General features: G+C 40.2%; 1 protein-coding gene across 3 annotated transcripts in view; it reads right to left on the reverse strand.

Moving 5' to 3' along the window:
* crebrf (creb3 regulatory factor) overlaps positions 1–22,734 on the reverse strand; it is a 42,200-nt gene extending 19,466 nt beyond the window's left edge. Inside the window, exons 1-7 of one of the 3 annotated variants that reach the window (XM_007906649.2) lie at positions 22,632–22,734; positions 10,862–11,053; positions 9,601–9,726; positions 7,566–8,628; positions 6,398–6,595; positions 4,821–5,010; positions 530–600 (exon numbers count right to left, since the gene is read on the reverse strand). In XM_007906649.2, the coding sequence (XP_007904840.1) occupies positions 530–600; positions 4,821–5,010; positions 6,398–6,595; positions 7,566–8,628; positions 9,601–9,726; positions 10,862–10,870 (1,657 nt within the window). In that variant the 5' untranslated portion in view covers positions 10,871–11,053; positions 22,632–22,734. The remainder of the gene's footprint in view (positions 1–529; positions 601–4,820; positions 5,011–6,397; positions 6,596–7,565; positions 8,629–9,600; positions 9,727–10,861; positions 11,054–22,631) is intronic. The other 2 variants (XM_007906647.2, XM_007906648.2) reach the window with 2 other exon arrangements.
* Positions 22,735–23,906: the final 1,172 nt, after the last annotated feature.

The raw sequence follows: 23,906 nt of genomic DNA on the forward strand, positions 1-23,906 counted from the left end.
CACTCTATGCCAGGCCTGTCATCTTCTTGTGAGGTCAGTGTAAGGAGTTTCCATAGTATATTCTTATCCGTTTGCTTAACTTAACTGCTTTTGTAATGTGTTAAGATAAGAGCGATAAGAAATTTGAAATTTCAATACTAAAGACTGGGTTTCTTTATTGGGGCAATATGAATTTGCTTAATAACTTTTTTATATCCACAGCAAATAGAGTAGAAATATCTAAGGGTATGGTGTATCTGCTTGAGTTATTTTACTACATAGCAATAGATCTACATTTGGTCCATTTTGAAAATGTTCTTATTTATTGAGGAACAGTGATTTTCAAAGGTTTTAACCCTGATTTCTTAACAGAACAGCCCTCAAACTATCCTGCCAACATTAACAGGATCCGTTTATTTAGCATGTTGAAAGTTAGAACTTCCCTCCCTCTGTTTAAAATCAGACATAACATGCAGATTTGCACTCAAGTATTTTAAGGAACGCTAACAAATCAAAACGGAATCTCCTTGGAATAAATTTAATTACTCACCTTTCCAATAATGTGGCCATCGTTTTCTGAATAGGTACACTCCACATCCCATGGATAGGTAGCCTATGCAACTGGGGGGAAAAAAATAAAAAAAATTACAGGGCTGTGTGTCCTCCACTATTTCGTGAAGCTCTTGAACTCTCTTGCCAGATTGGAGTTAGGAACCACGTTGTGTTGACAGCATCTTTAATCTACAGTAGCCACAGGCTCAGGTCTTTGGGAAGGGATCATCAACTTATACAGCACAAGTATTTCATGCTTTCGCCAAGTGCTTAGTTGTGGCTTGAACTGCCCAAGCTTCATAAAACGAAGATGAAAATAAAAGCATGCCTTCCCAAATTGCTCCTTTCCACAGGTGGATGAAAAGCAGAGATAGCTTCTGCAGATACTCTCATGAAACTGGGCTGAAGTCCTTTAGCACCATCGAGGTAATAAAAGGGTCATCCGGACTATGTTGCAAGAAAGACAGGATGAAGTCTTGGTCCTAAATGCAAACTGTAAATGGCCCAGGTACTCAATGCTAAAATTATAAGAAATATAACACTGCAAAAAGCTATGATTCACACGATTCCAAGACCTGGAGGAGACGAGTTTTGATAAATAAGGTATTAAAAGACCATTTACTGCTGACACTTGCAATGATGAAAGGATAAGTGTAGGTTATTGTAATTATCATCTCAATGGGACGTTTGATTTCGAAGCATTTGAAAAACAAGTTCCGCAATGTGAGACTGGCTGGACTTTCTCCAGCCTCCGTAATCTCATTACGTGGCAATACTAAGCAAAAGTATCATGAGGATGAAGCTATCTCAGAGCCTTTCCTGTTTGCATTTGCTTGATGTCTATAGCACAGTCTCATTAGAGAAACCTTGGGCAAAATTGCAAACACTATTACAAGTTTTTAAAGCTTCCACATCTGAGTTCAGCTGTACTTGGGATTTCCGTTTTGCTTTACAGATGAACACAAGTAAGAAAAGCATACATTCATTACAATCTAGAATGTGTAACTGAGAGGTAGGTTGCCTTTTACCAATGCAAAAGTTTAGTTTGTGAAACAAAGTATTTATGAATTCGGGCATAGAATGCTAAAAAAAATTCAAATAGGGATGAGAAAACAAATGATATAATCATGTGCCCCAAGGCACCTAAATAGTTGATGGCAACTATTAGCGAGTCTGTCTGAAAGTTGCATTCTAAGATTAGCTCCTTCCTACCTCTGTGACTTGGTAACCCCATGTCAACCTGTTCGCTCCCTACACTCAGCAGCCTGCTCCATGTCCCCTGCCCCACCTTTGGCGGTCGGGCCTTCAGCCTCTTTGTCGCCTCCCTTTAGAACTCCATCGCCTTGCTCTCTCCCTTGCTTTCTTCAAAGCACATCTCAAAACCCTCCTTTTTGACTGCGCCTTTGGCCATCCTCCCACCCCAAGCCTCCCTCCCTCCTGATCCCAACCCCCTGCTCGGGTCCAAATCCCTGACTGTCCAGCGTCCTGGGACGTTCTCCCGACATGAAAGCCGCTATACAAATGGAATTTGTTGTTGGATGAATATAATCATTGGTAAGAGTCTGATAAAGAATCTTAATGAGATGGCATGAGGGTAATAACCCTTATACTTCCCTACGAGATGAGAAAGGGAGAATAGTTTCATGGTACTCCATATGGAAAGATGCATCCTGAGGTTGGTAGCTCCAAGACAACACACTATCTGAATGGAAACTGTAACACCTTCATCTTAAACATTTTCTTCTTCAGGCATGTTTTCAGATTCATAAGAATAGGCTTCAACAGCCTCTGTTTTCCCAGGAAAACTACAAAGTAGGAGGACAAGAACTTTTACCTCCCATTGCTCTGTCAAGTGCACAAAAAGATAACAGATATCCTACATCATATAGTAACATACATTTTGGTGACCCTTTTCAATAGAACCGATGGTATAGTACTGATGAATATGGATGTCTGAAAAGAAAGGAACAGCAACATAACGTGGACATGGTTTCTCAGAATCTACTAATGTTCCTCACTGAGAGAAGAAACTAGAGTCTCCAGGTCACCAGCAAAGACAGAAATATCATTGCACAGAAGGATGGTCACGGTGATGATTGCATCCTTGTTGTGAATACCACTAGAAGCTGGAGTCAAAAAACAAGTTCATAAAAGATTGATGGAAAAAAGGATGTGCCTGCTAAAACTCAATTCTACCATCTTTGAACAGATTTTGCCTGGAACTAAACCAAGAGAACAGCTTTCATGCCTTGTATGCAGTCCTTAAAACCGTGCTTGTTTCCTCAATCTCATCTCCAAAGGATTCTTGTCCAAAGTAAGTTTATTACCAATTTGTTATGTCCATTATTGAATAAGTCTTTGTAGCATAAGAAAACCCCAATGAGGGCAGAACAATCTCTGGATTTGCAGGTAAAGTAACAATAGCGAAGAAGTATATCTCCCAACAATAACATGGGAGTATCCAATGCCAACTCTTTCCGTTAAACATTTTGTTTTCTCTACTGCAACAGCACCGACTACAATAAAACATAGGGAGGACAAATCTGCAGGGCTATAGGGAGAGAGCAGATGAGTGGGATTAATTTGGACAGCTCTTTCCAAGAGCTGGTACGGACAATGATGGGCTGAATGGCCTCCTTCTGTATTGAATAATTCTGATTCTATTATTCTATGATCTCAAGACCTATATGAGTGTTTAACTAGAGGAAGCTACAAAACTAACAAAGGCATTTGAAACTTTATTTCTTGCTTCTTCATGCTAGAGATCCAGGTTTGGTTCTGGAATTTTACAGGCAAACACAGCCTGAGCAGTACTTGAAATTATTTAGTTAATGACACACAAGCAGTTTTCTTCACAGAAACTTGGAGGTCTAAAATGAAGAATGGGATCCTCTGTACATCATCTTCAAGGGATGCCAAAGGAGAAGAAGGGCCTGTGGTGTGATCAATCGAATTTAAAATACTTTTGGTGTCAAGAAGACACTAATCCTCTATGTCGACCAAAGGTTGAGATCAAGAAGGTGGAAGTAGAAGCACACTCGCAACTGAGATGTTTTCTGCAGTTGATATAAAATTTAAAATTCAATATGGAACAAGATACTTATGTGGACTTTTCTGTAAAAATAAAAATATTGGGGCCTTTGGGGCAGTATAAAACAGTTACCGACTGAGAAGAAACTTCTCATGTAATGTAACAAAAATGATGTAACTGGTGTCGATGGTGGGAGAAAAACTGAAGATGAATGCCTGGAGCTACCCCTATACAGTGCCACACATTTTTGGGCTATGTTGAAATCTTAAAGGGATGACTCCTGTGATGTTCCCAGTTGAATAGGCCACCTATGTATACATATGTGGAATAGATAAATGAATTAAAAATTTTAAATCATCCAATTGTGTCAGAAACAACTACTTTTGATTCCAATTACAAAATTATTTAATAAGTATGTTTAAAAAAAACACTTTCCCAAATATCTAACTTTCAGACAAAGGAAGGTAAGTTGTTTTAGCAAATTAAGAGAATGGAAATGTGCGCTGTATTTTTTACAGCAATTAATTCCTCTTGGCAAATAAAAGTGGTAATGAGTGATTAATGGCATAAATAGTAGGTAGAGCTCTAACCATCCTTTTATGGGATAGACTTTTTTTGTGGGCTGGGAAATAGAATACATTCGAGAATATTAATATCTTTTTATTAATATTCAGAATATTATTGGGTTCTCATATTCTCTGCTCCCTAGCTTCCAAGTATAATAAGAGGGATAGTGGATAGTCCACTGACCTGCATCAGTAAGTTCTTAATCCCATTCTTATTTGCTGCTACCTCCTAAATATCAAATTGTTCAAAGTAAAGACTGAAATGATAGTTGGTCTCGACATAGTTTTAAACTTAACAGTACAAGAGTTGCCAATCTTTGACCATCCAAATCAGACATGGTTTAACAGAATGTATACATACTGTAGAGAAATGCTAAATATGTGAACTTGATCGTTTTCTCTGATTTCTTCAGCTTTCCCAAGCTCTACCCATTGTCATTTTGGGTACTAAATGGTACAAGTACAATGTACAAGTATTCAATTATTTACCGGTTCCAATAGTGCACCAGTTAGATCCTCGCCATTATCATGGATAAGGTTAAACATTTTTGGCAATAAAATGTTAAAATCAATTTGCATTTAGTTATTTAATAAGTATTCCGCATATATAGTCTCTTTAGAACGTCTCCGAGACACTGCCCCGCGCGAAGGGCGCTATATAAATACAAGTTGTGTTCGTCTCTTCTCATTACCTGGATGCTAGCTTGTTCTTCTCTTTTCTGGATCTTGGTCTGGCAGTTATTGGCAGCTCACTTACTGGAGTTAAATCACTAATAACCTTATTCAGTTTTCTAAGTTCATTCCCAATCTGAAGTAGTTTTCTGGGATTTGGAGTCAAGTCTTCCACATCTGTTCTGCGGGACTTCTTTACTAAATATTTTCCTGTAACCAACAAAAACAAAGAATCTATACGAGTTCAAGGTCTAAAAGCAGAATGTCGATAATCTAATAACTCAATTGTTAAAAAAAATTAAAATCTAGTTCCTACTAATCCATGTCTTAAATAAATTCAATCTTGAATAGTCAGAAATTGTATTTCAATAAGCACCTGCATCACTCCCTCTGCTCAGCAGGCTGTGGCCTGCTCCACGTCCTCCACCCGGCCTTCTACATCCTCTGCGCAGCTTACTCCAAGTACCCCTCCCGTCCCACCATCGATGGTCAGGCCTTCAGCCTTTCTGCTCCACCCTATGGAACTCAATCCCACACTCCCTTCACCTCGCTCCCTCACCTCCTTCAAGCTGCATCTCAAAACCCTCCTCTTCGACCGAGCCTTCAGCCACCCTCCTACCCTCCCATCTCCCCGATCGGGTCCAAATCCCTGTCTGTCCAGGAACTTGGGACATCCTCCTGACGTGAAAGGCGCTATACAAATGAAATTTTGTATTGTATTGTACACCTAAACCTGCCATATGTCACTAATTTTTGTTTAAAATTAGGACCTAATGTGTTTCTAAATTATCACACAAAATTACACACTTACAAAATACAGTCACTGCACTTCACAGTAAATCCTATCAAGTGCTTTCAAGACATCTTCACTACATGGAAAGCACTATATCAAATGCAAGGATTATTATATCATTTTAAATGGGTTGGCAATGTTTTTCAAGCCTGCTGACTCTAAGGGGTGTGCCCAGTCGTTGACCGTCCTGTTTACCCCATTATAATGTGGCCCTCAGCTGCATTCTTAACATTTCACGAGTCACATCACTGAAGCCACTATGGCACATGGCTATTTTGATCTTCATTATTTCAATCACAGAAAATATGCAAATACTTTAAGCTAAAACCTCCAGAATATTTTTTTTTGATAACAGTGTTGATGACAGCAGAAAATGTATCAGGAGAGGAGTTCAAAATAAGAATAGTTATAGTGTAGAAGGAAAGAAATTGTGCAGAAATTTCAAGCTTGAGAAGAACACAAACCATTAATTAGAGTCAATGTCCCTAGATTCATCAATCTTTTCTTTCTTCAGACAGTATCTGACACCCACAGAATCCCATGACCATTCTTATTAATTTTCAAACCAAACTACAAAGAAATCCACAAATATACACAAATATATGGTTTCTATGTGTCTGGTATGGAGAACACACACTATACTTGGAGAGATACATCCTGTCAACCTCAACCTGGAAAACTTGGATGCAGGATGGCAAAAGCCAAGGGAACACAGTGCACACGATGGGGTACTATTGGGAGTTCAACCAGCTAAACCGTTGCAGATCGTGTCCTGCTTATCTTTCTCCAGTTTCTTCCACTTACCATGGTGCAGACCATTTTTCTGATACATGTTACTCGGTAAAGTGTCTCGATCCCATTCAGAAGGCTTCAACATTCGATCTTGTTTAGGTGGTGGTATTAGCTGTTCACTGTATTCCCAAAAGTACCTTCTTTTGCTCCTTTTCCTAGAGATGCCGGTTACTGCATCTTTCACATCTTCTACAGTGTCATTATCGTATCCTACAAAATAAGTAGCAACTTTATAATATTGAGTAGATTGTGATTCCACTCTATTTTCTTAAAGCCACGTAAATGCTTAGCTAAAAATGGACATTGGCAAATTGTTCTGCTTATTTACTTATGGATTTAGTGAAAAAACAGATAAACAGAACATTTTAATCCACAGTGAGAAACCACTAAAGAAGGCATTAAATAAATTAGACATTTTCTTCCAAAATATTTTACAACTAATTATTTTCACTGCCATACCTTCTATACATTTTTGGTGCCCTGGTAACAAAGGTCGAAATTTTTAGAGCTAGTGCTCCCAGTCATATAAATGTTCCTGTCTGGAAAGAGTGCTTATTGGGAGTGACACTTTCGCCGTTAGAGGAAAAACTGGCACTCTTCCATCTCTCCTCCTTTGTGATCACTACTCTAGTTAATTGCAAAATACAAATTGCAAGGAATCATAGAGATCACAATCTAAACTACACCGATATTACAGTTGAAGGATGCATGATGATTATCATTATGCAGGTTTGAATATAGTTTTGAATCAGTCTNAAAAATTCCAGCAGCTCAAATGTAATTGACATACAGCTGCTAACAACTTTTATTAATCTAACCTGGTAACAATTCTTTTAACTGTCCAAGATGAACCCTGGCCACTAAAAACACATTTAAACCCAAATCAACTAGGATATGATCAACTGTGAACAAACCAGTACATACTTCATCATTCTTTGCTACATAATAAAATAAGAATTACATAACTTATAATCAAAGAGTGAACTGGAAATCTCTATGACATCTGGCAGACACAAAGCCACTATGCAATGCCTTGATCCATTTATAATCACTCTGATCAAATGGAGTTTGCAGGTTTTAATTAAAGAGGCACAGTGCCTTGAACATGAAGACAACTAGTTAGCCAGGGAAGTGTTGATGTGCACTCAGTTCAGCTTTAATAAGGTAATATTTCAGCTACCTGGTTCAGAGAAGGTGTCACTGACATCGTCCTCCTTGTCCTCCTCTTCCTCATCGTCATCTTCATCCTCATTATCACTGTACTCGTGCTCACTACCGAATCCTTCATCATGGTCCTCATCATCCTCATCATCATCCTCGTCATCTGCCTCTTGCTCAATGTTGGGAGAATGTTCCGTTTGGCTATCAGAAACAAATAGAGAATAATTGTGCTCTTCCTTTTTCTGGGAGTGATCAGAGATGGAGGGTGATAACATTTGGGTTGCTTCCGTTGGACTGTACAGGACATCAGCCTCTTTGAATACGGTGGGAGGTTTACCACCGTATAGATTTTCTGCACTCCTTTTCTCCGGCATCCTGGCTTCTGCGCCATTGTCACTGCTGCAGGAATTATCTAGTAATTCAGTGTGTACCTGGCTCGTGCTCACCGTTGATTTGCCAGGTGGTGCTGGACTGATCCAGACTTTAGCTTTTTTTACAAAGTCTTTATTATCCACATGAACAGACCCCATTTTTTTGTTATTATTAAGGGGCTGAGATTTGTTGCTGTTGTCCACATTTGTACTTGAAGAAACAGATTTTGTTGCTTTTTGTATAGTTTCAGGCAAGCAAGCTTCGAAACAGGGTCTTTTAGCAGATGTCACTGGAGGCATTGCTCTGTTTGTCGAGAGTTTCTTACCAGCCATAGAACAGGTTAATGGATTCTGGTTTAAACTTTTTAGTAAATCAGGATGATATAACGAATCCAAAACAGGCTGAGAATCTTCACAGTTCAACTGGGCTAAAGTTGGAGTCTTGCTGATAATCTCTTCATTTTGGTATGGGCTAGAAAAGTCATCCAGTCCAAGAAAGTCTACTTCCTTAGTTCCCCAGATGTCACAGCTCGTCAATTTGGTATATTTTGTCAAGTCTTCCCAGTATGTGTCCCACTGCTCCCAGTTTGAAGTATAGGAAGGATCTGAATTGATCAGTTCATTTAGAGGTTCTACACTTTCAATGTCTTTGCAGTCTCCCATAGCAAGAGGATCTTCTCTTGAATTGTGAGTATACGTCATCTCTCTGTCCTGAAAAAGATTTAATGAAAAATTGCAATTAAAATATAGTGCTATGAAGAATATGAAAAAAGTTACTTAGTAAGTAACTCCTCCCCCAAAGTTGACAGAACTAGGTTTGTAACTAATCTGTATTTTACCAAACTACTCGAATTTGATCCAATTTTTCTGAGCATCGTGCACAAATAAAGCACAATGTTAAATGTAGATTTAACATGATAACCTATACCCGCGTGGTCCAACAGGCAGCCCACAGGCTGTATCCAGGTGTTCAGGGGCGGCGAGAGGTGGTGGTGGGAAGAGTGCTCCCCTCTCTCCCTTCAATCTCTCCTCTTCCCCCTTCAATCTCTCCGCTTCTCCCTTCAATCCCCTCTCCGCTTCCCACCTCAATCTCTCCTCTTCCCCCCGCTTCAATCTCTCCTCTTCCCCCGCCTCAATCTCTCCTCTTCCCCCACCTCAATCTCTCCTCTTCCCCCACCTCAATCTCTCCTCTTCCCCCACCTCAATCTCTCCTCTTCCCCCACCTCAATCTTTCTCTCTCTCTCTTTCACCCCCCCGCACCCCACCCCCAATCAGCCAGACGGCAATCACATCCTCCCAGGGCAGCGGCAGGAGCCAGCAGTTGCTTCCTGCAGTAACAGCAGATATTATTTCCACTCTCCGCGCTACATCCTCCCAACTGACGGCTCCTGCTGCTGCCCTGGGAGGATGTTCACCAGGGAGGGAGGAAGCAGAAGTTGGAATTACCCACTGGGTCACACTGGATGTGGCCTGTGGACCTTTTTCAAATTAGGAATCTGGCCCGCACCAGCCAAAAGGTTGGATCACCCTGATCTATATTATTGCCAAAGCTCCACGTTTTACACAGGACCATTACTCAAAATTCAACCCACTTGGAAAAATAATCCACCAACACTTTGCTCAACTGACCAGAGGAAACATAGGTTTGTTTTACTCGTACAGTACTTGGGTAAGAAGTCTTACCAGTTCATACATGAAGTCAGGGTCAGAATTATTCCCCAACAAATCTGTACTGGTTAAGGCCTGGTCTGTAAATGTGTGGTTACGAAAGGCATCCCCAAATGGAGGATCCATTCCGCTAACATTGGGCTATAAAAGAAACGGATATAAGGAGGACAAGTACATCAACAAAGCAGGTATGACACTTTCTGCACATAATTTACTTTTCTTATCTGGGTAGTAATCATATAGTGACAGATATGAGTAAACCCCAGGAAAGCTGTTTGGTTAACTGTGATACAGGTCAGCAGCAATGATTTGTACCCTTTTAATGGTTCCACTAATAGCACTAATCTCCAAAATAAACTCTCATACCAACACAACCAAGACTGTACTCGACTCTAGTCTGTAGTAACAATTTTGGCAAAACCTTTTGCTAAATTGAGTCAGAGTTCAATTCACTTGGCAATAATGTTAAGAGATGATCTTCATGTGTTTTCTAAAATCAGATTTAAAGAAAATAAACAGCAAATACTAAGACTAAGATGTTTGCAAACTGAACCAACTAGTCCACAACTGCATTCAGCAACCAAATATTTTTTTGATTTTATCTTTGAAACGTGATAAGTCACTATATCAAATGCAAGGATTATTATTATAAATATACTAGAGCTTTTGATCTACTGTCCATGTGTGCAAATTTTAGTTTGAACAGCAACACAGCCATTCTCACATTGTCTGGGCCAGACAAATAAATATGCTGATATAAACAGTGAGAGGTTGATATTATAGTACATTATTTGGTACCATGAGAATACTTAATACAAATATCCTGAAAAAAATTGGATGTAGTATTTGATCACACATGCATAAAACATATTTTGTTCAGTAAGAAGAACCTTTTTACAAGAACAAAAATAAAGAAAAAACCTTCAATGCCAACAGTTAATTTCTGATAAAGCATAATTGAATTTCAATGTTCCCTTTCTGAATTGAAGACCGTCTTTCAAACTCCTCTACACTGCAGCAATAAAATAGAAAAAAGACAATCCCCTACTCTTAATTCTTCAACTTGATACAATTTTATCTTGCTTATATTGGCAAAATAAAGTTTATAATTCAGGCTAAAACAAAATTGATGGAATATTGATCCTTAAAGTTAAGTAGCAATGTTACATTTTTTAAAGTACTATAAACTACTGTGTTTTCACAAAAAGACCTATTGAGCGGAAATTTACAAACATTTCACTGTGAATATTTGTAGGGTGAGAGGCTACAAACATACCTGCGGCATTGCCAAGTCCACATCTGCTATATCCAGGAGAATTTTTTTCTGCAGTTGTTCTGATTCAGTTGTTTCCAGTTTTACTAAATGACTGAAGTGATGAGCAAATGCATCAAAAATAAGGTCAACTCTTACAAACAAGTCACTGGGATGAAATTTAACTTGGCCGGATGTTCCTTTTAACCAACGTACCTAAAGGGAAATTAAGCCACAAACATTAATTAGAATAAAGTTCTAAGTGCTTAAGGTTGTTCGATTAATTCTGAATAATATCTGCTTAAGATATTGCAGATTTCTTACATTCATCAACCTTCATGACAATCTATGATCAAAATGTATTTAGGATTCCTTATCTGTCGTAAAACAATCGTATCACAATCTGTAGCAAGCTTCAATCCAACTTTTCTTTTGGAAAAACGTAACAGTCCAGAAGTCAGTGTACTCACTGGTAGCTTCTTGCTATATTTTAATTTGGATACTGTCCCAGTCCCTTGGGATGTCCTCACAATATGAAAGGCGCTATACAGATGTAATTTGTTGTTGAATTTTGAAAGCAATATATTGTTTTAAAATCTTGATTCATTTTACAAAGCTCACTGCGAATTTTGATTTCAAATAAACACATATTCTATTTCAAGATGCAAACTACTCTTACGAATACTACTGAGGTGACTGTAGTGCATTGGAACCTCAGGCTACCCGAAACATGCAGATTGATCCGTGCATTTGTAAGTATTACCAAAAAATAACCATAATTATCTTAATTGAGTAACTATAACCCACAACTCATTGTTAACCTCCTTCACAAAAAGCTCTTCATTGATTCAGCACAAAACAATAATCACATTGAAATATCAGGAAGCTGAATAAATGAATAGAACATAAATGTATTTCTCACTAAGACACTAAACATTTATGGAAGAAATGACAACCAAACTGCTTTAAGTAACTGATCTTCCGTCCTCTAGAGGGTGCTGCAATTGGTCATGGTAAATGTTTTCTTCAGATTAAAAAAAATTCTTGACTTACAAAATTGACTTGAAAAATCAAAACAAATCCCACAGTGCATTTTTTAAAAACTCATGCCGATTAATTTAAGCTATAATTCCTGATGATTTTAAAATAACGCATTTTTTCAGCTTTAATGTAAATCCACTTTATGATCAACACCTTGGCACAGAGTTATAATAATCCTTGCATTTGATATAGTGCCTCATCACGTCTTCGAGACATCTCAAAGTGCTTCACAGAATATAATGTAAAGTGAATTGACTGCATATTTTGTGGGTAAAACTGGACAGCCAATTGCGCACAGCATACTGTAAATGTACAAATGTAAAAGTGTTGGTCACAGATCAGGGAAATCATTCTGAATGAGAGATATCGTGGGAAAGTGTACAGAAGTTTTGAACTAAAGTGATGACAGCCGCAAGACTTCTTTGGTTACGAGAGCGCAATGTCTAAGTTGTAAGTTTAAGGCCAGTGTGGTTATAACGAATTGATCAGGTTAGCACCAAACTGAAATCTCATCCTGATTTCAGTCTTGAATAGCATATTAAATATTTAATGTACTGTGTCTCAACTGTTCCAATCAACTCAAAGTACATGTTTCTCAAAATAGTACACACGTATCAAATAGGTACAGTTTTAAAATGAGGAGAAAAGATTTATTCAATTTTGCTCCTTTCATTGCATTCTTCAAAAGTCTGGTTTCCTTCAGAGTTTCATCCGAGAATAAACTTAATTTGTCTAACCAGCAGAGCCCAAAGACAGAACAAAAATATAACCTTGTCATTCTTCTGAAACAGGGACACATTCCAAATCACATTTCCTTTCCGGAGGAGCTAAATGCTACCAGAAAAAACTATATCTGGTGCCAGCAATACCACGCCCAAATAATGTTATTCCTACTTTTTTTGTACCAAACAGGCTGTCTCACACCTAATCAATAATGTTACTTTTTTTGAACTTTCATAACCATTTTTTCCTATTCAAATCAGCTGCAGCTATCAGCGCTATTGTTAATTTAAACAAAATTTATTATTCACAACTATAAATTCCCCAAGGATTCTTCTTCTCCCTACTTTGTAAATGTGATAAAAATATACAAATCAGTGTAACAATATGCTACATCTTATTTTGTACAACTTTTAAGATGTTCAGCTATAATATTCAGTATATTCCAATTGCTTCCTACTTCTGATATAACAGTACTGTTGAGACATAAAAGGCGCCATATAAATGTCAATTGTATTGCACAATGATTATCTTACAATAATACATGCAAGACAAAATACGTCCCAATAGATATACCATATTAAAATACCAATTCAACTATTCAAATATTCCTCCTCTCATCCCCCAGTTTTTAATTGACATAAAGGTAACTATTTTGAAAATATACTTTTAAGGTAAATTCCTTGAAGGTCTTTGAGATGTGCTCAGGACATGAAGGGCTCAATATTAAAATACAAGGATTTAAATGCAAGGAACAATTTTATATATTTTTTTAGAAAATGAATAAACAATCCTGTAAACGTAAAATATTCCTTTCCGGTTTAAAAAAATCCTAAAGAAATAATATCAATTTAAAATTTTTATAAACAAAAAAACTCCAAGCCAATAATGATCAACTATAAACATTCAGTTTTCAACTTCATTTGCAAACAACTATTACGAGATCTGCTACAAAGACACCAAGTGGTGGGCATCAGTGAAAATACAGTCTAACTTTCCCCCAAAAAGTACCATAATTTTTTTGGGGGGAAGCCAGATGTGACAAGACACACAGTGAAACCCATTATCATGCTTAAGAGTTCCACATAATGCATGCCACCTAACCCTAAAGATCTTTTTTCACCTAGAATGGTTTGTGTAACTGAACACTGTGTTCTGGTACATGCTAAAGTTTTTTTCCCCCCCCTGAAGATCGTACTCAGAATGTTCATTTGTATTAAAATTTAAAGAAGCACACTGGAATTTACAAACAATTTTAAAGCAAGCAAACAACTAAAGCCTAACCAGACTAAGATATTGTTCAACGATTTTGTGATATTATGTACTTAACAGTATATAGCGCTTTGCTACCAGTATTGAAATCATGCCACGTCCAGTTGGTTGACACAAAAGTTTCAGAAGACACTGACTTTTCAACAGCTGGAAACTTTTCAGAAATCTCTCAAGCTTGGAAAGTAATATTGCTTTCTGCCAATTGTCTCTCTGACAAAAAACATTTCACACAAAAGAAAAAGAATTTATGCACTCTAATCTTCCTTGGCTTAAATACCCACCTGTTGCCACGTGGCAGAAAGCTTTTTTTGGGGGGCAATTTTCCTAAAATACAGATTCATCGCTTGAAAAAGCCATCCAATTCAAGAAATGGGTTTGTTATGTAATTGGGCACTTTAACAACTGAAACTGGCATTTGCAACTTTATGTTTGAGATATTCATGCAGATTATAATTCATAATTTAAAAAGTAACTGCTGTCTTCTTGATGCTAGGTATTACATGCAAAAATGTACATTAGTGATTAGACAGCTAACATCACATACTTTTCCTTGACATGTTTTCAGACATTTGGATGTTTAGGAAATAAAAATAATCTTTTTAAGGAGTACATGCTGTTAATCACAATTCATGGAATAGATTTTAAGACTTGAATTGTTAGCTAAAATTGTTATTTGTGGTGAAAAAAATGTCCTCGAAAACAAAATGCTTTTACAACTTTTTGGTATTGAGTCATCAATATCAAGCACTCTTTGCTTCTCTGATCCATGTAATACTCCCAAACAACTTCTAACTGGAGGCAGTATTCTGTTTCTGCACTCATGCCAGAGACTAGGAAATGGATTTTAGAATTACTAATTCACATCAACTAGGATTTTACCCATAAAATGAATTCCATTCCATTTAGCAGGAACTAGGTTGAAACTCAGATCAATGCACTAATATACTAACAGAATGTATCATCCACTCTTCATTAACATCTGACCATGCCTTTTTAAAAAAGCCAAAACAATCATTTAATGTAACATAATAATAATATCTGGCTTATTGGTAAAACATTACTAAATGTTAGAGGTCTTTTGATGATCTGACCTAAGGTATTTTACAAATGAAGGGGGAGAAAAAAATGCATAAAAAGAACAAATCAGCCAAGGGTTAAATACCTGATTGCTATCCAGTGAGCCTGCTGAAACATAAACCTGTGGACACTGGGCAAGGAAAGGATCAGGCTTGACTACAAAGCCCCCCATTATCCAATATCTTGTTGAAACTGAATGTCCAGGTTTATACTTGAAATAGCCACAAAGTTAGATACAAAGTGGGTAACCAGCATCCAAGAAACTATGAACCACTGTGTTCAGGTGAGGAAGGGATAAAATTGTAGGGGATTTAAAAAAAATCTAATATCAAAAGAATGGCATGTTGTCCAGTGAATACTGTATAACACATTACCATGCTCCAGCATGAGTTGGATTAGTGCCTTATGCGAAGAGAATGCTTTGGGGGAGGGTAGAGGAGTGAACACAAAAATAAAATACCTAGAACAAATATTACAAGTATTAAAAAGAAAAAGTTGTTGCTATTACAAAATACAGTAGCTGAGACTTCAATTCACTTTTTTTTAAAAACTGAGTTGCCAGAAATAAAGAATGCTCAAAGCAGCAGGCTAAAAACAATATTTGACAAGTTCACCATGAGGAAGTGAAATAGAATATAACCTTGCGTTTTAAAGAGATGTAATATTCTGATGTAGCAGATATATTGCTTAAGTGTATGTACCAGTGACAATTCTAATAGAGTACAAGCTTCCAAAATTACAGTATTTAAAAACACCTGTTTTACCTAAAACTAGCACTAACATTAATTAATGTCAGTTCTGATAATTTAAGATTGTCGTTTGAAGCTATACTATGCAACTTCCTTCCAATGGCCGACTTCTACTGCAAGTATAGTAGTGGCTTCAAACCAATACTGCAGAGGAGTGAATAGAGCCTCTAGCCTGATGTTTATGAATATTGCTGGGTCTGCAGCTGCTTAAGATCCTCAAATTGACCATATTTACTTGCAGAAGGCTCCATTCATAAGCATCCCAACGATGGTTCCTTTTTTCCTCATGCAAATGAAATACCGGTGGGTATATTGGCTGTTAAAATAATGTTAAGATGGCCCAGCAACCTGTCTGAAAACTTTCTGAATTTTAAAAATAACATAAATTGCTTCAAGCTTCCCAAATGGATCAGTTAATAAAACCACTGCCTAATAAAGTAGAAGCTAAGCAGACCTAAAGATCCCAAGTTGAATGACGAGCTTATTTTAATTTCACCAAGAACAGAAAGAATGAATGCCACAATCAACTTCAACATCCCCGAATTGTGGAGATGGGAAAAAATGAGCACTCTGTTCATTTGAATAATGATTTTTAAACTTAAACTGGAATTTGCATCAATTTGATGCATCACATTAAAGTGACAATATTCTAGTATAAATACATATTTATAATGCCCAACTCAGTCCACGTTTTTTCATCTTGGCAAATGTTTTTCCTCTCGCCCCCGCCCGGTCACCTGCAGGGTACCTCAAGGCTCCATCCTTAGGCTCCTTCTTTTCCTCATCTACATGCTCCCTCTCAGCAATGTCATCCGCAGACATGGGGTCAACTTTCACATGCATGCGGATGACACCCAAATCTACTTCTCCTCCAGCTGTGACTCCCAGTCCGACAATGTTCTGTCAGCTTGTTTGATGGACATCAAGGCCTGTATGAGATTTCTTGCAGCTGAATGTTGGCAAGACTGAAGCCATACTCTTTGGCTCCCGTCAATCTCTTCTCTCCCGTGGATCTCCCTCAGACTCACCGAATCCGTGCGCAACTTAGGCGTCATGTTCGATCCCCATCGTTCCTTTCTATCACACATCCGTTCCCTGACCAGGACCGCTTTTCTACACCTCTGCCATATTGTCCGCCTCCATCCATACCTCACAACCGATGCAGCTGAAGGTCCACACCTTCATCGGTTCCCAGCTGGACTATTCTCATTCCCTCCTCACTGGTCTCCTCAGCTTCACCATACACAAAATCCAATTAATTAAAAAACTCTGCTGCCCTGATACTCTCTCCCTCAATCCCTCCATCTTGCCCACTATCTCCCACCTTCAAATCCCGCCTAAAGACCTTTCTTTTTGATCGTGCTTACGATCACCTCCCACCTACCTCTCCTCCTGGCTCGTTGTCAGACTCCACCACTGTGAAGCTCTCCAGGACGCTACCCCACATGAAGGGCACTATAACAAATAATATCTACTTCTCTCTTAAGTTGTTATCGAATCGGCTTCTAAAACCCTTTCGGCAATGCATTTCAGAACCGAACAACAAGCTGTGTGAAAAAATTCTCCTCACCTCCCCTGTTTCTTTTAACTATTTTAGATTGATGCCCTTGGGTTACCGATCCACCCACCAGTGGAAATAGTTTCTCCTTGTTCATATTATTGAATCTCCTCATAATTTTGAAAACTTCTATTAAGTCTCCTCTTAACCTTCTCTGCTCCAAGGAGAATAATCCTAGCTATCCTAATCCTTTGCACCCACTCCAATGCCTTGACATCCTTCCTAAAGTGGGTGCCAGAACTGAACAGTCTCTCGCTGAGGCCTAACCAGCATTTTATAAAGGTTCATCATAACTTCCTAACTTTTGTATTCTAGGCCCCTATTTATAAAGCCTAGTATCCCGTATGCTATTTTTTATAAACTGTTTTATCTACCTTAACAGATTTATTTATATGAACCCCCAGGTCAGGTCTCCTTGTTCCTTCACCCCTTTTAAGATTCTACCATCTAGCTTATATTGCTTCTCCTCATTCTTCCTCCCAAAATGCATTCTGCATTTCTCCACATTAAACATCGTTCCTAAGAACTAGATCTAGCACTGCTTCTTTCCTTGTTGGGCTAGAAACATACTGATCCAGAAAGTTATCCTGCACACATTTTAGGAATCCTTCTCCCTCCTTGGCCTTTACACTCCTGTGCCAGTTTATAATAATAATAATAATCCTTGCATTTGATATAGCGCTTTTCACGTCGAGAGGACGTCCCAAAGCGCTTCACAGAAGCCACTGTAAAGTGAATTGACTGCATATTTGTGGGCGAACGCGGCAGCCAATTGCGCACAGCAATGTCCCACAAACAGTCGTAGATTGAAAATGACCAATTTAGTATTATTTTTGGTTTTGGAGGGATTACTAGTAGGTGTGTGGTGTAAGGAAACTTGTCCAAGTTATGTTAGGATAATTGAAGTCCCCCATTATCACAGCTCTATTGGTTTTGCATCTTTCTGAAATCTGCTTGCAGATTTGCTCGTCTATCTCCTTCCCACTATTTGGTGGTCTATAGTATGCACCTAACAGAGTAACAGCTCCTTAACTTTAACCAAATAGATTCTGTTTTTGGACTCTCTAGCACATCGTCCCTTTCCAGGGCTGTAACCGTGTCTTAAATTATTTTGCCACCTCACCTCCTTTTTTTCCTTCCCGATCCCTCCTGAATACATTGTAGCCTGGATTATTCAGTTCCAATTCCTGCCCTTGTTTGAGCCAGGTCTCCGTTATTATCATTACATTCTAACCCCATTTGGCAACTTGAGCTGCAGCTAATCTTATTTGTCACTCCGAGCATTTACGCGCATGCACTCCAACGCGGATTGAGTCTGCTCTGCATTTCTCCCCCGAATAATCCCTCATTTTTCTGGACTACTCCTTATTGCATTGCTATTTGTCTCTCCCAGCCCTGTATGTAACTTGCATCTCCTCCCTGAAGCTACATCCTGATTCCCTTCCCCCCCTCAAAATTAGTTTAAACCCTTCCCCACAGCACTAGTTAACCTCCCTGTTGGTCCCAGCCCTGTTCAGGTGTAACCCATCCATCTTGTACGTGTCCCACCTGCCCCAGAACTGGTCCCAATGCTCCAGGACCCGAACCCCTCTTTCTGCACCATTTCTCCAGGCATACAGCAGTGTTTGATTCTGTTGTTTTGATACTCACTTGCCCAAGGCACTGGCAGTAATCCAGAGATCACCACCTTTGAGGTCCTACTCTTTAGCTTTTTCTCGAGCTTTTGATACTCTCGCAGTAGGATCTAAGCCCTTTTTTCCCTATGTCATGGATCCTAACATGGACCATGAATTCTGGATGTTCCCCTTCCCCCCGTAGAATGTTTTGTACCCGTTCTGTGATGTCTTCAACCCTGGCACAATATGTGAGAGTCACGTTTTTGGTTGCAGAAATGTCTGTCTACTCCTTTCACCGTTGTGTCCCCAATGACAATTGCATTGACACTCTTCCCTGTGTCCCCCTGTGCATCCATTTGCTTTTGACTCCTCTCCCCAGAGTCATCACCCTGACCAGTATTCAGTACAGAGAACTGGTTTGAGAGTGCCACACTCTCAGGGGATTTCTGCACTGCCCGTCCCCTCTTCCTACCATGCTGGTGATCACCCACTCACTCTCCTCATGAACCCTCTGTGGCTGAGGGGTGACCACCTCCTGAACCGTTCGATCCATGAACTCTTCAGCCTCCTGTATGCTATGTAGTGACACCAGCCTCTCCTCGAGCTCAGAAACCCTGGAGTTCCCACATAGCACACATTTTGCATGCAACTGGTCTCAGCTGCCCTGCCATACTCCCCCTCTCACCAAATTCCTTAACAGAATTCTCACTGTTCCACCTCACTCAAACAAAAGCACCAAGTTTCGTTGGGTCAGCAAATTTGTTAATCTCCAACACCAGGTCTATGATTAACTGCTAATTGACTTGTTTGCCTGCTTACATGGCTGCCTCTATCTCAAGAAAGATTTCCCACTCTTCTGCTGAAGTTTTCTCTTCCTCTCTGGTATCTCTCTTGCTGAAGAATTCCCACTCTCACCAAATTCCTTAACAGAATTTTCACTCTGTTCCACCTCACTCAGTTCCAACCTCACGCAGCTGGGCTCTCCCTGCTCTGATAAGATTATTTATTATATTATTATTAATATAGCACATTTCACATTGAGAGGATGCCCCAAGGACCCTAACAATACCATCACAGTACCTGAGCTGGGGGGTGGAAACTGAGAGTATTTATAAATACATGGGAATGGGGGTAGGCTTTTCGGCCCATCGAGCCTATCTAACCATTTTCCAAGAAAGAAGATAGCTTGAGCGTCTTTTTTAAATTTCTTTGTATCTGGTTTTGACTTTTAAGATTTTGGTTACCCTACGGTTTCTTTGCCTAAAAAGAGTGACTTACTGTAATATATAGTTTCATATGTACTTCAGGACTTCAGCACCTGTCTGTTCCTCACAAAAGTCGAAATTGCAACTGTCAACAAAGTATTTATTGATGGAAGGCATCACAACTCAGTCCAATCTTGTCCTCACCAGACATGCACACCTGCTCATTCAAGTAAGGTTCACTGATGAATAAAATCAGAAACTTAGCTGATGTTTCTTATTTGGTCTGGGATCATTGAATTCAATTTCGCTGCCCAACTGAGATCAGCAAACGCAGGGCAAACCAAGGACCGGAACTGGGACTTTATTTGCCTACATTCTGTTTATCTGTACATCACAGAGCACTCGCCAACTAATCCAACAGAATACAAACACTGAAAAGAATGCATTTGAAACTTTCTTTTTCTTTTAAAAAGAGCAACTCTTCTTCTGCCATAAGTATGAATTAAAGACACTTTTCAGCACCGAGACTTTTTTTTATCGTTTCCAATAAAAGACCAACTGAAATCAATTTTTAATCCATATTGTCATTATTGCCAATATTATAATAATCCATGCACTTGATATAGCACTTTATCACATCTTCGCAACCTCTCACAGAATATACTGCAAAGTGTATTGATTGTACATCTTGTGGGTGAAACACAGCAGCGAATTGTGCACAGCAGTATCGCACAACAGTTGTGTATTGAGTGATCATTTTTTTTAAGGCATTATTACCACCGGAAAAAAGGTCTGCCAATCAACTAACAACCGAGTTGTTACTTGCTGCTATTTAAACGGGCACGTGGAGTAAGCAAACTTGCCCAACATTTTGCCCTGTCTAGGAATTGAACCCAGATCCTCTCGCTTGCAAGGCTAACTACTAAACTATTCAACATTTGAAATTCACATCAAAACGTAAGGCTGGTTTCTTTGGCAGAGCTTTCAGTTCCAGCTTTATACCATTTTACTGCGGGCAAATATCTCAAACAGCGTTTAAATAAAAAAAAATCTCAGTGCTGAAAAGTGTCTTTAATTCATATTATGGCTCAGTCCATACCGAACAGCAAAAGATGTCCCTACAGCTAAGGAATGTTGTGCAATTGTGGCAAAAATATGGCAGACAGCTAAAATAAAGTAATGTAGAAACCTGAATATCTGCCAAATAACTTATTTGTGCATTTCGATTCTCATTTTACTTTAATTTCTCATGTACATTTAATTCCTGGTTTGAAGAGACATAATGTTCACTCTTATGCTGGCAATGCTTTCCCCTCGATTTGAAGAGGGCAATTTGCAAAACAGTTTCACATTATGTTAAGTGCTACCATGATTTACAGTATTTTAACAAATTTCCACCATCACATGATTTTATATTAAAAAACACCTTTACCAATTACTCTTCTCACACACACGTCAAAGTAAAACATGACAGCAGAAACATCTTTTAATAAAGTTTACTTCAACAGGGAAAATATTTCGATTCGCTTTACTAAAGTGGTCACCTCAAATCTAAACATATTTAGCAGAGGGAGTTAATATAATGTCCTAAGACGACAGAACGCCCAGGAAAACACGGCTGTAAACCTTGGACAATGTATTGCTAGAAAAAAGAGGCGTGGTCCAAATTAAAGCTTTTTAGCTCCCACTTTCTTACAAACTGCACAACCAGTGAAATCAGATCAAACGCTTCAGCAGTTTGACAATACCAACACCTCTGCCGATTACAAAATGTCCAACTTGACGGGCAACCCCTGGGCTGTGTTTTCCACCCTCGCACACACCCCATCGACTTCCTGGTAAACACGCACCACGTGTAATTAGACGTAAAAGTATTTACCTGAAATACAAACGGACCAGAAAACGAAACAAACCAACAAACCGGCCTGTCCTTTCCCATCACCCACCACCTTTGGAAACGCTGTCAAGCTCATTTCGTCCTTTTAAAAGATCACCAGCGAAAGGGAGCATAACAACGCTGTCCCATGTGTTTACATGACATTAAAGGTTGGGGTGGGCGGGTTCTCTCGTCCCTATCGGGCGGTCGCCCGCCCAAGCCAGGCCGCACCCGTCAGAGGGGTCCCTGCCGCCCGTTCACCCCTGCCCTTCGAGGTCGGGGAGTGACGGGAGGCGCTGCCAGCAGGGCCCGCGGCGAGGGCCGTGGCCTGACATTACTCCTGTCGGCCTGGTTTCTAACATGGCGACCAACACAAACAAACCCGCCCGCCGTGGGCGGGAACAGCGCGAGCGCACGGGGCGGCCCCGCTGCTCCCGCCCCTCCCTGTGCCCGGCGCTCATTGGTCGACCGCCTCGAGCCGCGGCAGGACGTGGGGTCTGATTGGCGGAGGGAGCTGTCAATCAGGTGACACCCGGCGGGCTGCCCGTCCTCTCCCCCCCCCCGCGCTCTCTCTCGCTCGGGCTACTTGGAGCCGCGGAGGAGGTAACAGTCAAAGGCCTCGTCAACACCGCGCACAAACACACCCACAGCGCCTCAACCCCAACCTTCCCACTGCTCACCTGCCGGTGTCCTGAAGGTTGCTTTGCTGTCGGCCGGGCAGAGGCGCCTTGTCGTGCAATCGGGGGCTCGCGGGCGGACGGGCAGTTGGACGGTCGCTGCTCGCGCTGCAGTTTGTTGATATCTTCCTGACGGGTTCTTGGAAAGCGCGTGACTCGGCTGAGGGACAGGCCGAGCGGCCAATGGCTGCGCCGCCCCCACACCGACCAATCAAACGTAGGATGACGGGTCAACGCCCACTATTCGTCCCTCCCCTCCTCCGAACCCGACATCCCTTCTGCCCTATTGCTGTACCTCCTCTCTCTCTCTCCGACTACATCCTTCTTCCTTTCTCCTACTCTCTACCTTTCCTTTCTAACCCGTCCTCCAAACCCTCCTCTCCATCCTCCACCTCCGTTTGCCCCTCTCCCGCCCTATACCCCCTCTCCTCGCTGCTGCCCTTATATTTTTGTATTTACATACTCTCCGGACCTCTACCCCTCTTTCTAACCTCCTCCTCCCCTCTCCCCTCCTCTCTCCTTCTCCCTCTCTCTCCCCCTCTCCCTTCCTCCTCCCCCCTCTCCCTACCCCTCCTCTCCTCTCTCCTTCTCCCCCTCTCCTCCTCCCCTCTCCTCCCCTCTCCCCTCTCCCCCCCTCCTCCCCTCTCCCTCTCTCCCCCTCCTCCCCTCTCCCCCGGGGTCACCATATTTTGTTAATCAAATCCGAGGACACGCGTAAAAAAAGGAACTCACCACAATATGTGATGCAGTGCTGGAGAAGCAGTTGTTATTATTATTGCTCAGTTTGTTGATGAACTCGAGGCAGAACACAGGACCTCAGTATTGTGTCCCGGGGACATAATACCTCATTCAGGGACTGTATCCGAGAATTGGGGCTGTATGGTTACCTGCTCTCCCTTCTGTCCCCTCGCTCGCTCTTCTTCCTCTCCCCCTCCCCCCAAAAAAAATCCAGCTGCAAAACTATGATATATTTAGGACAATCTTTCTCTCCACCTGTCCCCTCTCCCCTCTCTTCCTGAGACTGAGCTGCAGAAACTAAGATGTATTCAGGATATTCACTGTGCTGCCTTGGTAGTAGAGAAATCAATGCACCATTATTTTAATGGTTGATGCAGAATCGATAATAACTTTCAAAAGGGAAATTCACAAATGCAGTATTTCAAAAAGAGCAATATTAAAGGTGAGGGGTCAGTTGGGTCGCTTTCAGCCACACACATAATATGCCAAATGGCCATGATTCAGTAAAAGCTTCTATGCAAATATTGTGCACAAGAACAG

The sequence above is a fragment of the Callorhinchus milii genome, unplaced genomic scaffold (genome assembly GCF_018977255.1).
Source record: "Callorhinchus milii isolate IMCB2004 unplaced genomic scaffold, IMCB_Cmil_1.0 Scaffold13, whole genome shotgun sequence".
Lineage (NCBI taxonomy): Eukaryota > Metazoa > Chordata > Chondrichthyes > Chimaeriformes > Callorhinchidae > Callorhinchus > Callorhinchus milii.